The sequence below is a fragment of the Scleropages formosus genome, chromosome 8 (assembly GCF_900964775.1).
Source record: "Scleropages formosus chromosome 8, fSclFor1.1, whole genome shotgun sequence".
NCBI lineage: Eukaryota > Metazoa > Chordata > Actinopteri > Osteoglossiformes > Osteoglossidae > Scleropages > Scleropages formosus.
In genome coordinates this window covers 12,617,839-12,635,270 of record NC_041813.1, presented here as the reverse complement: position 1 = coordinate 12,635,270, position 17,432 = coordinate 12,617,839, and the positions used below count along the sequence as shown (strand labels likewise).

General features: G+C 51.2%; 1 protein-coding gene across 4 annotated transcripts in view; it reads right to left on the bottom strand.

Moving 5' to 3' along the window:
* Positions 1-17,432, bottom strand: part of ptprub (protein tyrosine phosphatase receptor type Ub) — a 257,482-nt gene that overhangs the window by 112,766 nt on the left and 127,284 nt on the right. For all 4 annotated transcript variants that reach the window (XM_018766225.2, XM_018766226.2, XM_018766227.2 and 1 more), the window contains exons 5-6: positions 14,382-14,497; positions 745-919 (exon numbers count right to left, since the gene is read on the bottom strand). In XM_018766225.2, coding sequence (XP_018621741.1) covers positions 745-919; positions 14,382-14,497 — 291 coding nt within the window. The remainder of the gene's footprint in view (positions 1-744; positions 920-14,381; positions 14,498-17,432) is intronic.

The window sequence follows — 17,432 nt, the reverse complement described above, 5'->3', positions numbered from 1 at the left end:
AAAAATGCCTTTAAAAAATGCATTTCCTTTTCCAGCAACAGCCTGAACAGTACTATGGAAACAGGAAAAATGTCCTTCACTTGGGTCATCCCACATAATTTATTCTTGTTTCTAAGTACCGTGACATCTTGAGCTCCTTGCTCAGCTGAATGGGGCAGTTTAGCAGTGTTGGTGAATAACCAAGGAGATTTTCACAGCAGCTGAGCTTCCGACGAACGCTGCCGTGACAGACAAGACATGATGTGGCATCAAACAATGAACTGGGACTTATCTGAGGCAATACTCCGCTGTCCTCATCATCCATGTAGATTAGTCCAATAAAATCTGAACTCATGTTCTTAATTTGGCTGTAATAACCATAATTTCCCTAGCAACCTGGAATGAAATTTAAATATTTTGCACCCTGGTTCCAAACACTTTACAGTTATTTATTGTATTTATTTATCATATGATGAAAAACAGATCTTCAGCAACACAGGGCAAGCTTTAAGCTGTAAAATTGGCTTCATGTAGCCAGAGTTTAATGTCTGTGTCATTGATGTTCATCAGATCCACTGGCGTGGGTGTGTACATGGGGCAGTAAGTCAGCAGATGTACAAACAGTTTACTAAAGAAGATGAATGAATTTGGAGGTGGCATAATGGGATGCAGATGACATCTAAAGAACATGTAAAGGAACAGGGAGAAGTTTCCCCAGGGTCAGCTGTCAAGGACAGTGTGATGGGCATCCAGGCAGATCCTTACCTTTGACAATTAGTTCAGCAAAGTTGGACACACCAGCGCCATGGGAGGACTGAGTGATGCAGCGGTAAAGGTCCTGATCCCCACGCTGTACATCGTTGAGTTGTAAAGAGGCCATGAAACGTCTGTGGCTGAGGTGTTTCACTGAGGATGCTGCAGTCACATCCCCGTTGCGCCGCTACAGGTTTAGTAGGGGTGGAGATGAGGGTGGAACAAAAAAGGTTGTCACCCTGGATTTCTAGCCATTAGGGTATGAATGAGGGCGTAATCTCACTCTTTTCTCATCTGCAGTGTCTAGCACCCCGGTCTCGCTACACAAACACTTTGCTCAAAACTTTCTGCTTTCACTGTTTTGTACGTGTATTGACTCCACTGTGAGTGCAACAGTGCTGTCATTACCCCTCTATATCCCTACAGCCACCCACCAGCTGCAGGTAAATGACTTTCTCTCTCAGCATGTGCATCTCAAAACACAGATCCAAATACCTCAGATCAACAGTAGCTGGTAGACAAATACGGTCCTGAACCAGTACGTTGTTGTTTGTGTTTATGTGGGTGCAATACAGAGCTCAGAAGTGACAGGGAGAGGGGTGGCAAGAGGCAAGAGGTAAAACATTGTTGGCCAACTGCACGAATGGGACACAGAATGAGTCTGAGTGCAAATAACAGGCAGTGAGGAATAAAGAGGAACAAAAACAAAAATGACACAGCATCCTCTGCATTCAAGTGCTCAATCACTGCAGAGGAACTTTATTACCATTCATTAAAGAACTGGTTTCACATCTGGCAAATCTCAAGTGACTGTGTTAATATGTCATAATATACAGTATGACATATGACATCCATGTGAGTCATAATAAAAAAGCCCCTAATGCTATCCACACATGAACATTTCCTTAATTTCTCTTTATAGCAGCACAATAATGACTAATGCTGGATAACTAAATCACGTGTCACATCCCTCGCAGGCGGCACATCGGCGACACCTGCTGTTTCCTAATAGAAACGGCTATAAAGAGGGATGCCGAGGAAGCCCAGATGCGGAACCTTGTTTTGCCTCCTTTGTTTCCTCTTGAGCCGTGCCACAGTGAACCGCTTCTGACATCGACCTTTGCCTGTACATTCCTGACCTCGTTCTTTGTCTAGCCCTCTGTACTACGTTTGCTGATCGCCTGACCCACGCCTGTCCCATGACTTTGCTTTTGGATTCCGTTTTGGCTTTATTAAATGTCTGTTTACGAAACTCTGCACTTGAGTCTGTCCTCGCGAAGCGCAACCATGACAGAAGGTTCCGCTTCCTACCAGGACTCAGCGGAGTATGTACAAATGCATACGGCGCTCACCACACAAGGCGACATTTTGGGTGTGCAAGACCAGTCACTGCAGCGCCTGCAAAAGACAGTAGACGGATTGATCCAGGCTCTCCTAGCAGGAGGTATTATCCAACCCACCACCCAGACGGCACCCGTGACTCCTGCTGAGCCCGCCCCGCCCACGCCACCAGAGGCATCCGGTCCGGTCGCACAGATCGCTGCCCCAGAGAGGTATGACGGTTCTCCCAATCAATGTCAAGATTTTCTGATGCAGTGAGTTGGTCTTCGAGTGTTCTCCTCACATGTATCAGACTGACGCATCCAGGATCGCTTTTGTCCTGTCCTTGCTGACTGATCCGGCCTGGGCGTGGGCTGCCGCTGGGTGGCGCACCCACCAAAGAACCACCTACGCCGTTTTCCGCAAGAAGTTTGAGGCGATTTTTGACCACCCTCACGTGGGACGCACGGCGGGTAATCATCTCATGCGTCTCACCCAGGGAGATAGAAGCGTGGCCGAGTATGCTCTTGAGTTCAGACCCCTCGCGGCCAAGAGTGGATGGAACTCCACTGCCCTCCTCACCTGTTCTGCAAAGGGCTGAACCCCAGGACACAGGAAGAGCTCACATACAGGAGTGAAGATTGGGACTTCAACCAGTTTGTGGAGACCGCCATTGCCATTGACAACCTTGGCAGGAGTCAACAGCCCCGGGGAGGCCAGACCATCTATCCGGGGTCCGAGGAACCCGAGCCCATGCAGATAGGACCAGGTCGGCTAAGGAGAGAAGAAAAAAGACGGCACTTGGTGGGGAAACTGTGTCTCTATTGCAGGTCCCAGGAGCATCTCCGTGCCGCATGCCCGGTGCAACCACCCCAAGGGACCTCCAAAGACACAAAGGTGAGTCCGGGGGAGCACCGGGGACAGTTGCAGTTGCCAGTGAGTATTGCCTGGGGGGGGAAGCCGGATGCAGGCAAGTGCCCTAATTCAGGAGCAGGGGGCTGTTTTATGGACTGGTGCTTTGCCAGATGCCACCATGTCCCTCTTAAGACATGTGAGGTCACCTTGAGAGTGAAAGCTCTCGATGGTCAACCCTTGGGGACAGGGGTAGTAGATACCAGAACCGTACCTCTCCTGTTTGAGACAGAAGCCTGTCACCACGAGAAACTTACCTTCTTTCTGCTCCGAGCGCCAGACACCCCGATTATTCTAGGTTACCCCTGGTTGACACGCCACGATCCAGTCTTCAAATGGAGCATCAATGAGCTGGTTTCATGGGGAGAGTCCTGTTGCTCGTCTTGCCTCACCCTTCCTTGTCAGGCCATGTCGGTGGAAGGGGTAGAGGGCCTCCCCCAGCTGGACATACCCCCTGACTACGAGGATCTACAAGAAGCCTTCAGTAAAGCCCGCGCCGCTGAACTGCCTCCTCACCGGTCCTGAGACTGTGCCATTGACCTCTTACCAGGTACCATGCCACCCCATTGCCGGAACAATGGGCCATGCAGGAGTACATCAGGGAGGCCCTCGAGGCCGGCCTGATCCGGCCTTCGACTTCACCTGCGGCGGCAGGATTTTTCTTTATCAGTAAGAAGGACGGGGGACTAAGGCCGTGCATAGATTACCGGGGGTTGAACGCCATAACAGTCAAATACCCACACCCTTTGCAGTTAATCACTTCAGCCTTGGAAAGCATTCATGGTTCAACCTGGTTTACTAAATTAGACCTCCACAGCGCATATAACCTGATTCGGATCCGTGAGGGGGATGAATGGAAGATGGCCTTCTCCACTACACTAGGTCATTATGAGTACAGGGTCATGCCATTTGGCCTAGTTAACGCCTCCTCGGTTTTCCAGGCCTTCTGAACCACGTGTTGGGGGACTTCATTAATCACTACCTTGACGATATACTGATATACTCAAGGACCCAAGAGCAGCATATCCAGCAGGTCCAGTCGGTCCTCAGGCGGCTCTTACTGCACCGTCTGTATGTCAAGGCAGAGAAAAGCGAGTTTCACCAACGCCAGATCTTCTTCCTGGGCTACATCCTGAGCCGGGAGGGAGTTTCCATGGACCCCAGGAAAGTGGACGCGGTGACATCCTGGCCTCGACCCACCACGGTAAGGGCGCTCCAACGCTTCCTTGGCTTTGCTAATTTTTATCGTCGGTTCATAAGAAATTTTAGCACAGTAGCCGCTCCCCTTACTGCACTAACTGCTAGCAAGGATCGAAGACTCCCTTGGGGGGCGGAGGCAGAGAAGACCTTCCAGGATCTAAAGAAACGGTTCACCTCCGCTCCAGTGCTGAAACAGCCTGACCCTTCCTTGCCATTTGTGGTGGAGGTCGATGCCTCTTCAGTAGGTGTGGGAGCAGTCCTGTCCCAGAGGCAAGGGGACCCGCCGAAGCTGTACCCCTGTGCTTTCTTCTCCAGGAAGATGACCCCAGCCGAACGTAATTACGACATTGGAAACCGGGAACTCCTTGCTATTAAACTCGCGCTTGAGGAGTGGCGTCACTGGTTGGAGGGCGCTGTCCATCCCTTCGCGGTACTTAAAGATCACAGAAACCTTGAGACCGCGAAAAGGTTGAATTCCCGACAGGCCCAATGGGCCCTGTTCTTTACCCGTTTTAACTTTACTGTGTCCTACGGACCAGGTACCAAGAATAGGAAAGCAGATGCCTTATCGCGGAGTCACAACCCAGAATCGACACCCACCAACCCAGAGGGGATCCTGTGTAAGGGATGTGTGGTGGGTCCGGTCCACTGGCAACTCCTCCAGGACATCCAAGAAGCCATGGATGGTGAGCCAGAACCTCCTGGGAAACCTGCAGGTCATGTTTATGTGCCCATTTCCTTCCGCGCGCCAGTGATGAAATGGGCTCATGAGGCCCCGGAGGCAGGGCATCCCGAGATTCAGCGTACCCTCTCCCTGGTACACGGATGGTTCTGGTGGCCTTCGCCACCTGCGCTCAAACAGGATCTTACCTGAAAAGGCGGCTGGTCTCATAGAACCCCTACCTACACCGACCCGACCCTGGACCCGTGTAGCACTGGACTGCTTAGTGGGCCTGTCGATCTTCGAGGGTAAGACAGTGATCCTCATTGTCATAGATCGTTTCTCCAAGGCCTGCAGACTGGTGCCCCTTCCGAAGTTGCCTACAGCTCTTGAGGTTGCGGAGATCCTGTTGGAACAAGTCTTTAAACTGTACGGACTCCCCGAAGACATTGTTTCGGATCGTGGGCCCCAGTTCACCTCTTGGGTATGGAAGGCCTTTTTGGGGACAACTCGGAGTAATGGTCAGCCTTACATCTGGATACCACCCGCAGGTCAACGGCCAAGCAGAACGCCTACATCACGATGTAGCAAGGAATCTCCAAGCCTACTGTTCCCAAAGGCCACACCAATGGGCTCGCTACCTGGCCTGGGCAGAGTATGCCCAGAACTCTGCACCACATACATCCACAGGTATGTCGCCCTTCCAATGTGTTTTAGGCTACCAGCCTGTCCTGTTCCCTAGAGAAACCTCCCAGTGTCCTGTTCAGGCAGTGAAAACTTGGCACAACGAGAGTGCCCGCGCATGGAGGACGGTCCAGTCCCACCTACTCCGCAGTGCGGAATGCCACAAACGTCAGGCGGACCGGCGTACCCTTTCTTTCGTACCCGGGCAAAGAGTTTGGCTCTCCACCCGAGATCTTAACCTGAAGGTTCCCTCAAAGAAACTCGGGGCCCGTTACATCGGCCCCTTCAAGATTGTGTGACAAGTCACACCGGTTACTTACCGCCTTCAGTTGCCTCCTGACCTCTGAGTACACCCAACATTCCATGTCTCCCTCCTGAAACCAGTAGGAGTGTCCCTACATCAGCCGCCAGTCGATACCACACAAACTCCTCCGCTACCGCTTGATGGGGACAGAGTCTACGAGGTTCAGGCCCTACTGGACTCTTGCCGACGGAGAGGCCGGTTGCAATATCCGGTAGATTGGGAGGGGTACGGGCCAGAGGAACGTTCATGGGTAGCCGCTTTGGATATCCTGTACCCCGATCTGATTGCTGCCTTTCACAGGGATCATCCAGAGTGCCCATCCCCTCGCCCCCGGGGGCGCCCTCCTTCTAGGCCCAGGGCATCCGGGGCTGCCTGTGGAGGGGAGGTACTGTCACGTCCCCCGCAGCTGGCACATTGGCGACACCTACTGTTTCCTAATAGAAACGGCTATAAAGAGGGACGCCGAGGAAGCCCAGATGTGGAACCTTGTTTTGCCTCCATTGTTTCCTCTCAAGCCATGCCACAGTGAACCTCTTCCGACATCGACCTTTGCCTGTACATTCCTGACCTCGTTCTTTGTCTAGCTCTCTGTACTACGTTTGCTGATCACCTGACCCACGCTTGTCCCACGACTTTGCTTTTAGATTCCGTTTTGGCTTTATTAAACGTCTGTTTATGAAACTCTGCACTTGAGTCCGTCCTCGCGAAGCGCAACCATGACAACATGCAGCTGATGAAAAAGTGACATCACCTTTTTTTGCTTTCTTTTAGAAACAGTCTAGACTACTGACTATTAACATTGTTCCAAAAAGTACATGTGACTGGCGATGAGCTTCCAGACCACTCTGGGAAGCATTCTTCACCATACTGTTCTGCTCAAGCCTCCTCCCTCCAGGCTAAGCAGCAGTGAACAATCCTAGCCCTGCAAGGCAGACTCCCAGGGTGGCCTGTGGTTCTCCTATGGCCTCCTTGTCTGTTTTTATGGACCACATGCATATTTTTTTCCCAGCCACAGACCATGTGCAGACCCCCACAAACACCCGGAAACCCCCTAGCTGGTCATGACTCAAACACCAAAAACTCTTCATCACTGACTAACTGTATCTGTCTGCTGTTATTCTTCTATCCTACTCGTTATTTACTTGCAGATGAACTGAAATTATACAATAGCTGCTCTGTTTTTGCCCTATATCAACAAGGAATCCCACAGAGATGGCAAGACAATATCACAGATGGGAATAGTGAGAGTGGGCTTCTTCGGTGGGCTCACCACCTGCCGGAGAAACCATAAGGGGCCGGTGCGTTGTGATTTGGGCGGTGGTCGGGGCCGAGTGCCCGGCCGACCCAAACCTCGGGCGCCAACTCTGGTTTTTGGGACTTGGAATGTCACCTCACTGGCGGGGAAGGAGCCTGAGCTGGTGCGGGAAGTTGAGAGATACCGTCTAGATATAGTCGGGCTCACTTCCACTCACAGCTTGGGTTCTGGAACCACTCTACTCGACCGAGGGTGGACTCTCCACTATTCTGGCGTTGCCCAAGGTGAGAGGCGGCGGGCTGGTGTGGGCTTATTAATAGCCCCCCAGTTCAGCCGCCATGTGTTGGAGTCTACCCCGGTGAATGAGAGGGTCATCTCCCTACGCCTTCGGGTCAGGGAACGGTCTCTCACTGTCGTTTGTGCTTATGCGCCTAGCGGCAGTGTAGAGTACCCGGCCCTTTTAGAGTCCCTGGGGGGCGTGCTGGAAAGCGCTCCCACTGGGGACTCTGTCGTTCTACTGGGGGACTTTAACGCCCACGTGGGCAGCGACAGTGATACCTGGAGGGGCGTGATTGGGAGGAACGGCCTCCCTGATCTGAACCCGAGCGGTGAGTTGTTATTGGATTTCTGTGCTAGTCGCGGTTTATCCATAACGAACACCATGTTCATGCATAAGGGTGTCCACCAGTGCACTTGGCACCAGGACACCCTGGGTCGGAGGTCGATGATCGACTTTGTAGTCGTTTCTTCTGACCTTCGGCCATATGTCTTGGACACTCGGGTGAAGAGAGGGGCTGAGCTGTCAACTGATCACCACCTGGTGGTGAGTTGGATTCGATGGCGGGGGAAAAAGCTGGACAGACCTGGCAGGCCCAAACGCATAGTGAGGGTCTGTTGGGAACGTTTGGCGGAGGCCCCTGTCAGAGAGGTCTTCAACTCCCACCTCCGACAGAGCTTCAACCAGGTCCCGAGGGAGGTGGGGGACATTGAGTCTGAATGGACTATGTTCCGCTCCTCCATTGTCGGTGCGGCTGTTCGGAGCTGCGGCCATAAGGTCTCTGGTGCCTGTCGCGGCGGCAATCCCCGAACACGGTGGTGGACACCGGAAGTAAGGGATGCCGTCAAGCTGAAGAAGGAGTTCTATCGGGCCTGGCTGGCTCATGGGACTCCTGAAGCAGCTGACGGGTACCGACGGGCCAAACGGAGCGCGGCTCTGGCAGTCGCCGCGGCAAAAACTCGGGCTTGGGAGGAGTTCGGTGAGGCCATGGAGGAAGACTTTCGGTCAGCCTCAAAGAGATTCTGGCAAACCGTCCGGCGACTCAGAGGGGGGAAGCGGTGTTCCACGAACACTGTTTACAGTGGAAGTGGTGCGCTGCTGACCTCAGCTGAGGATGTTCTCGGGCGGTGGAAGGAGTACTTTGAGGATCTCCTCAATCCCTCCGACACGCCTTCCGTAGAGGAAGCTGAGGCTGGGGACTCGGAGGGGGACTCGTCCATTACCCTGGCTGAAGTTGCTGAGGTAGTCAAAAAACTCCTCGGTGGCAAGGCTCCGGGGGTGGATGAGATCCGCCCCGAGTTTCTCAAGTCTCTGGATGTTGTGGGGCTGTCTTGGCTGACACGCCTCTGCAGCATCGCGTGGAGTTCGGGGACGGTGCCTCTGGACTGGCAGACCGGGGTGGTGGTCCCTCTTTTTAAGAAGGGGGACCGGAGATTGTGTTCCAACTACAGGGGGATCACACTCCTTAGCCTCCCTGGGAAAGTCTATGCCAGGGTACTGGAAAGGAGAATCCGACCGATAGTCGAACCTCGGATTCAGGAGGAGCAATGCGGTTTTCGCCCTGGCCGTGGAACACTGGACCAGCTCTATACCCTCACTAGGGTGTTGGAGGGTTCGTGGGAGTTTGCCCAACCAGTCCATATGTGTTTTGTGGACCTGGAGAAGGCATTCGACCGTGTCCCTCGTGGCATCCTGTGGGGGGTGCTTCGGGATTATGGGGTTCGGGGCTCGTTGCTACGGGCTGTTCGTTCCCTGTATGACCGGAGCAGGAGCTTGGTTCGCATTGCCGGCAGTAAGTCAGACCTGTTCCCGGTGCATGTTGGACTCCGCCAGGGCTGCCCTTTGTCACCGATTCTGTTCATTATTTTTATGGACAGAATTTCTAGGCGCAGTCAGGGAACGGAGGGTGTCTGTTTTGGTGGCCGCGAGATCTCGTCTCTGCTTTTTGCGGACGATGTGGTCCTGTTGGCTTCATCAAGTCAAGACTTGCAGCGTGCACTGGGGAGGTTTGCAGCCGAGTGCGAAGCGGCGGGGATGAGAATCAGCACCTCCAAATCCGAGGCCATGGTTCTCAGTCGGAAAAAGGTGGATTGCTCCCTCCGGGTTAGGGGGGAGTTGCTCCCTCAAGTGGAGGAGTTTAAGTATCTTGGGGTCTTGTTCACGAGTGAGGGAAAAATGGAGCGGCAGGTCGACAGACGGATCGGTGCGGCGTCTGCAGTAATGCGGTCATTGTACCGGTCTGTTGTGGTGAAGAGGGAGCTGAGTCGTAAGGCGAAGCTCTCAATTTACCGGTCGATCTACGTTCCTACCCTCACCTATGGTCATGAACTCTGGATCATGACCGAAAGAATGAGATCGCGGATACAAGCGGCAGAAATGAGTTTCCTCCGCAGAGTGGCTGGGCGCACCCTTAGGGCTAGGGTGAGGAGCTCAGTCACCCGGGAGGAGCTCGGAGTAGAGCCGCTGCTCCTCCGCATCGAGAGGAGCCAGTTGAGGTGGCTCGGGCATCTGTTCCGGATGCCTCCTGGACGCCTCCCTGGGGAGGTGCTCCGGGCTTGTCCCACTGGGAGGAGGCCTCGGGGCAGACCCAGGACACGTTGGAGAGACTATGTCTCCCGGCTGGCCTGGGAACGCCTTGGGGTTCCCCCAGAGGAACTGGAGGAGGTGTGCGGGGAGAGGGAGGTCTGGAGTACTCTGCTCGGACTGCTGCCCCCGCGACCCGGCCCCGGATAAAAGCGGAGGAAGATGGATGGATGAATAGTGAGAGAAGAAAAAAGGGACAGGGATCTTCTTAAGAAGCAGGGTGAAAACAGTTGTTTGATTATTGGGCAAATATAATCACTAAGTATCTGTTGATGACAATTAACAAGGAAGCCACACGAGTCCATTAGTGTGGATGAACAGTGACCCACATGACCACAACGTAAATAACCAACAAGTGGGTTGCAGCTGGCAAACACGGACTGAACAAAGGACATGCGCTAACAATGTGTCACATATTGACGACCACTGTGGGATGGGCTAAACCTTCTGGGGTCAGCATTTCTGTTTATTATGATAACGATAGATGTGTCTCTGACACTTCACTGCTAAGGGGGTCTGTCCTAGTCCTTGGAAGGTGATATTATGGTTGGTTTGTTTCAGTTCCCCCTTCCTGCACTGAGGCCTTGGTAGGGTCTCCCATGGCGACCAGGTCTGGAGTGAATATCCAGACTAACACGATTCAAAAACCCCCCTGAAAAAAGCAAACAACACAACGTTTACCCTACCTGGAATAGTGTCACTGGGACCTAGCCCTGGCCTGGGGGTATTGTTCGTAGGTGAGCACCTGGTGGCGAGGCAGCCCACATAATCCGGCCTGGCTCAACCCGAAAACGCATCATGGGGGGCCCACCAGCCACAAGGTCCAACTGGGGGTTGGGTAAAATGTTTTTCAGGCAGCAGAAACTGGCTCTTGGCACGTGGAATGTAACCTCACTGTGGGAAAAAGAGCTGGAACTGGTGCAGGAGGTTGACAGAAGCCAACTAGATACAGTTGGGCTCACCTCCACTCACAGTGTTGGCTCTGAAACCAAACTCCTCAATGGGGGATGGTCTCTCTCTCCTACTCAGGAGTTGCACAGGGTGAGCAGCGCTGGGCAAGTGTACGGATACTCATAAGCCCTCGGCTGGCTGTCATACACGGAGTTTGTCTGGGTGGACGAGAGAGTAGCATGAATGCGACTTAAGGTCGCAAAGAGGAAAACTCTGATTGTTGTGTGTGCTTATGCACCAAACAGCAGTTCAGAGTATTCAACCTTCTTGGAGAGAGTGGGTGGGATTCTGGACAGGGCCCCACCTACAGACTCTATAGTCCTGCTGGGGGACTTCAACGCTCACGTTGGCAATGACTGGGAAATCTGGAGTGGGGTGATTGGGAAGAATGGCTTGCCCAATCTAAACTTGAATGATGAAATGTTTTTGGACTTCTGTGCTAGCCATGGTTTGTCCATAAGAAACATTACATTCGAACACAAGGATGATCATGTGTACTTGGTACCAGAGCTTATTAGGCCAAAGGTCAATGATTGATTTTATTGTTGTTTCGTCTGACTTGAGGCCTCATGTTTTGGACACTCGGGTGAAGACAGATGCTGAGTTGTCAACCAATCACAATCTGGTGGTGTGCTGGATCAGATGCAGGGAAAACTGATGGACAGACCCGGTAGACCCGAGCACATAATGAGGGTGTGTTGGGAGTGATTGTCAGAGGACCCTGTCCGGAATGATTTTAACTCCCACCTCTGTGAGAACTTCTCCCATGTCCTGGAGGAGGTAGGGGACACGGAATTTGAATGGACCCTGTTCAAGAAGTCCATTATGGAAGCAGCCAGGTGCAGCTGTAGCCAAAAGTTTGTTGGTGCCAGTCACAGCAGCAACCCAAGAGCCCACTGGTAGACGCTGGTGGTGAGGGAAGCTGTCAAGCTGAAGAAGGAGACCTTTAGGGCTTGGTTAGGTCTGGGGACTCGTGACTCAGCAGATAGGTACCGGCAGGCAAAAAGGCAATAGCGGCTGTGGTTGCAAAAGCAAAATCCAGAGCATGGAAGGAGTTTGGAGAGGCCATGGAAAATTATTTTTGGTCGGCCTCAAAGAGGTTCTGGAGAACCATTTGGGGTGGAGGAACTTCGCTCAAGCTGTGTTCAGTAAAGGTGGAGAAACTCTGACTTCAAATGAGGACATTGTCGGGAGGTGGAACACATTGAAGAACTCCTAAAACCAAGAGATTTGCCTCCCTCACAGGAGTCAGGGCTAGAGGTTTCCCTGGTCCATTTCCCTGGTGGAAGTCACTGAGGTAGTTGGAAAGCTCCACAGTGGCAAAGCACCAGGGGTGGATGGGATTCGCTCAGAACTGCTTAAGGCCCTAGATGTTGTGGGGCTGACATGGCTGACACACCTCTGCAATGTTGCATGGGCCAGTGCTTTTGGATAGGCAAACTGAGGCGGCGGTCCCTATCTTTAAGAAAGGGGACCAGAGAGTGCATGCCAACTATCAAAGCATCATAGTTCTCAGCCTCCATGGGAAAGTCTATGCCAGGGTGCTGGAAAGGAGTCTCCAGCTGATAGTTGAACCTCAGATTGAAGAGGAACAATGTGGATTGCGTCCTGGCCGTGGAACAGTGGACCAGCGTTTTACCCTTTCACAGATAATAGAAGGGGCATGGCAGTTAAGCTAATCCAGTCTACATGTTTTGTGGACTTGGAGAAGGCTTACGACCATGCTCCCTGAGAAATTCTCTGGGAGGTGCTTCGGGTGTATGGGGTGGCGAGGCCACTACTGTGAGCTATTCGATCTCTGTACACACGGAGCGAGAGCTGTGTCCGCACACTCAGCATTAAGTCAAGCCCATTCAGTGTGGGTGTTGGACTCCGCCAAGGTTGTGCCTTGTCCCCACTCCTGTTTGTGGTTTTCATGGACAGGATTTCAAGGCGCAGCCAAGGTCAGGAGGGCATTCTACGTGGGGGCCAGAAGGTGATGTCTCTACTTTTTGCGGATGATGTTGTCCTTTTGGCACCATCACATGGATGCCTCCAGCATGCACTGGAACTGTTTACAGCCAAGTATGAAGCGGATGGTATGAGGATCAGCATCTCCAAGTCTGAGTCCATGGTTCTCTAATGGAAAAGGATGACATGCCCCCTTCAGGCAACGGGAGAAAATCTGCACCAGGTGGAGGAGTTTAAGTATGTTGTGGTCTTATTCACGAGTGAGGGGAGAAGGGAGCGTGAGATTGGCTACAGACTGGGAGCAGCAGCAGTCATGCGGTCACTGTACTGGACTATAGTGGCAAAGGGGGAGCTGAGCCATAAGGCAAAGCTCTCTATTTACCGGTCGGTCCAAGTCCCTACGCTCACCTATGGTCATGAACTTTGGGTAATGACCGAAACAATAAGATTGCGGATACAAGAGGCTGAAATGAGTTTTCTACACAGGGCGTTGGGATTCACTCTCGGTGACAGGGTGAGGAGTTCGGCCATCCAGGAGGAACTCAGAGTAGAGCCGCTACTCCTCCACATTGAGAGGAGCCAGTCGTGGTGGTTCGGACATGGGGTAAGGATGTCCCCTGGGCGCCTCCCTTTAGAGGTATACCAGGCTGGGACAAGACCCCGGGATTGGCCCAGGACCCGCTGGAGAGATTATATCTCCCTGTTGGCCTGGGAGTGGCTGGGGATCCCCCAGGTTGAGCTGGAGGAAGTTGAAAGGTACAGGAACGCTTAGGCTTCTCTGCTCTCCCTACTGCCACTGCAACCCTAGGAGGACAAGCGGGCAAGAAAATGGATGGATGGATGGATGGATGGATGGATGTTTCAGTTCCCACTATGATGTGAGCATGATGATGATGCAACAGGGTCCACACTTCTTTCCAGCATAAACCAGCTGCACTTGGAGTGATATTGAGCCTGGCTGGAGTTTAATGGACTTGGTGCTGACTCACATATCAAACAGCTGCTCAAAGCTAGAGGACCGAGAGGCAATAAAACAAAAATGCTCTCTTTCCCAAATACATGTCACAGTGGATATCTCGATGCTGCAAATGGATTTCTGAATGCAGAAAGCATAAGTGCAAAAAAATTTTAAAAAAAAAAAACAAAAATAAGAAAAATAAGCACATGGGTGAGTGAAATTATTTCAAAAATCCACAGAGGCGGTAGTACTTTGGGGCAATGCAGTGTTCAAGTTCAAGCTAATAGATACCTCACATATTATGTACCGTATAATATTAGCTTCTTTCACATTTGCCTTTATTCTGCAAGCTCTTCTTTGCAATGGTGTGTGTCACTGTGAAACGTTTGGTGTGCATAAACATGTTGTTGTGGCACAGAAATACACACCTGTGGGCCACACCCACAGTGCATATAGACACACCACCATAACGTAGATCCACATGCTGTTTCCCATGAAAGCACATACACGCACACACATACAGTCTAGAGACACACCTCAACTTCAGACAGGTACAATCCTACCTCACAGGTCACCCTCCATGCCCCCACTTACTTCCAGCAGGAACTTCTCTGCCTCAGAAACATGGCCTGAGGCCACGCACTGGAAGATAGCATTCTGCCCCATGTTGACCTCCACGTCCCCCAGCCGGGAGAAGTGGGGGGCCTTATCTGTAGGCGTGGCCGGTGAGAGAGAGAGAGAGAGAGAGAGAGAGTTCCAAGGTGAGAACCACCTCACAATCACACTTCATGCTGTCTCTTCTGCTCCAATGAGTATCACGCATATGGAGAGTATGCTCACACAGAGATCTTCCAGGACAAGGTACATATCAGCTCATCAATTTTTTCAGAGCAAAACAGTGAGTCCCATGGTGGACTTTGTGCTTACCCCTCCCTTGTAAAGCAATCCACTGTGTGCAGAAAAGTGTAAGAATTAATAATTGACACACCAATAATATTTCCAGTTTAATGACACCCATTTGGCTGTTTTTTAGAGGGCACTGAACACACAAAGGAGTCCTGATTTGTTCTGCCCCAGTTGCCAGGAAAATAGGGCCACAAAGCTGTCACGGTGTGGGGCGTTTCACATTCTATGTTCTAACCACCAATCAAGGCCCAGTGTCAGAGTAACCTCTTCGACTGCTTACCCACCGTTGTCATGGATGTCATTCATAATTTGCAACAAATCCTCTGACACCAGAATATTATTTTTGGATAAGTATCTCAAAGTAACACACACACACACACACACACACACACACACAGTCTGAAACCGCTTGTCCCAAGCAGGATCGTGGTGAACGGGAGCCGAACTCGGCAGCACAGAGCGCAAGGCCGGAGGGGGAGGGGACACACCCAGGACGGGACGCCAGTCCGTCACAAGGCACCCCAAGCAGGACTCGAACCCCAGACCCACCGCAGAGCAGGACTGCAGTCCAACCCACTGCGCCACTGCACCCCCTTCATGATATTTAATATAATAATAAAATTTTAAATTTAATTTTAATTAAAATATAATAATACATTTTTTTAAACCGGTGACAGCAGAACCTTCCAAAGTCAGAATGATACACTGATGGCCAAGGATTGTGGCTGAGACTGTGAGAGAAAAATAAAAAGATGGAGTAAAAATTATGGTATGCATCAAATGTACAACTGTTCTGTAACTGCTGCAGAAAGCCCATTGTGTGAGAAGCAGGATGTACACACACACACACAAAAGAGTGCTAGAAATAATAATCACCTTCTCTTTGCTGGATAGTGTGCTACTTAAATATGCCAGATTTTATTCAGGGGTCTCTTTAAGACAATAAATATTTCATTTGACTTCAGTACTGCTCTGGAATAGAGACCAGGCCCAGGAGAATAGAACAGAAATGTTAAGCAAGTTCGACGGCTGTGCTCAGCACTGTTCATCGCCTCTCATTCCATTGTAATTCCATCTCCGCTTTTCCACAGGTCGATGTAAGATCATGCCAAACATAACAATTGTTTTAACTATTTAAAAGGAAAGGGGGGCGCAGTGGCACAGCAGGTTTAGCCAGGTCCTGCTCTGTGGTGGGTCTGGGGTTTGAGTCCTGCTTGGGGTGCCTTACGGTGGACTGGCATCCAGCCCTGGGTGTGTCCCCTCCCCCTCTAGCCTTGTGCCCTGTGTTGCCGGGTTAGGCTCCAGCTTGCTGTGAACCAGCTTGGGACAAGTGGTTTCAGTCATTGTATTTAAAAGGCACCATAGGAGATTGTGCTGTCCCATGAGAGATAGAATGGAACACTTTGGGCAATGATGTTTCTGAGCTGAATCAACTTGTTAACAAGCTGAAAAAAAGAGCTTTATTTGCCAGCATTCACATCTTTATTTGAAAGAATAAAAGACCTCAGTAGACAGACTTTGCCTGAAAGTAACTCAATGGTACTGAATGCAGTTCTTGTAGCCAAGAGCACCTCAGCCATCTGTCACATCAGTAGTCATACAAATATTTCTCACATAATTAGTTTAAATGTTTACCCTGTCTTTTTTAGCCGTTTGATTCCTTTGATTTATGAGGATGAATCAGTTAATTACACCATGTTATATTACCGTGGGAGGCTTTGTAATATGCCGTTACAGTTACTCTGTGCTACTACTGCCCTAACATTATTGTCTTCATAGCTGATAAGGAGAGAAGTGTGGTCTGGTATGGTGTGATGTGGTCTGGTGTGATGTGGTGCAGTGGCAACCCTATTCCAACTAATCAAAGGAGCACCCTCGAGATAAGATATGCAGACAAAGATAATCCTACTATCTGACAGGGGGGAAGAGAAAGTCTAAGTGAAAACAAAGCAGCACCTCCACAGTAATACCCTAGCACAAGAAGGCCTGTCAGCTGCCACCAGAATCTGACAGCAGGTCCAAGTCTGTGTGAGAAAGGACAGCACAACGGTGCAGCAAGTAGCACTTGGATTGTGCGACTGAGTACAGGTTTCATCCCTGGAGTTTGCATGTTCACATGTGTTTTCTCCCACACTGTCATCCATCTGTCTGTGCTGCATCAGAGGTCAGAACTTGATCATAGTAAAGGTGGACAAGCTCCTGACTCTCCCCCTGACTGACTATTCCTGCTCAGGATCCCAGGAAAAAAATTGGGGAGAGACTCCTCTTGTCTTCTTTTGCATGTTCAGTGGCTGCACAGCATTGATGAGAACCCAGAATGAACAGCTCCTCCCTCTTGCCAAAGCTTCCTTTCCCCAGCATGGTCCTGGCTTCCCTGGTCCTCTCCTCTCTAACCTGAATGGGACTGCAGAGAGCACCATGCTGCCAATTCCACAGGCCGGTCTGGCCTTCTCTGCAGACTTAAGTGCTGGTTCTGTAATGACCTTTGTAGGGTTCAAAGTGCAATGGAGCCAGCTGCCTTTTGTGGATATTGGGCTCAATGGCAAATCACATACAAGGGCCAGGTGAGAACAACAAGACTGACAGTGGAGGTGCTGCAGCTTGGAGAGTCACAAGGTGAGGTTTGACCAATCTTCTCCCTGCTCAGAGAGGGACTGGAACAAGTGGTACCCAAGTTTGAAAGAGCTGTACAGTTTGAAAAGGGAGCTTCAAGGGAGGCCAGCATAGCAGTTCAGTATG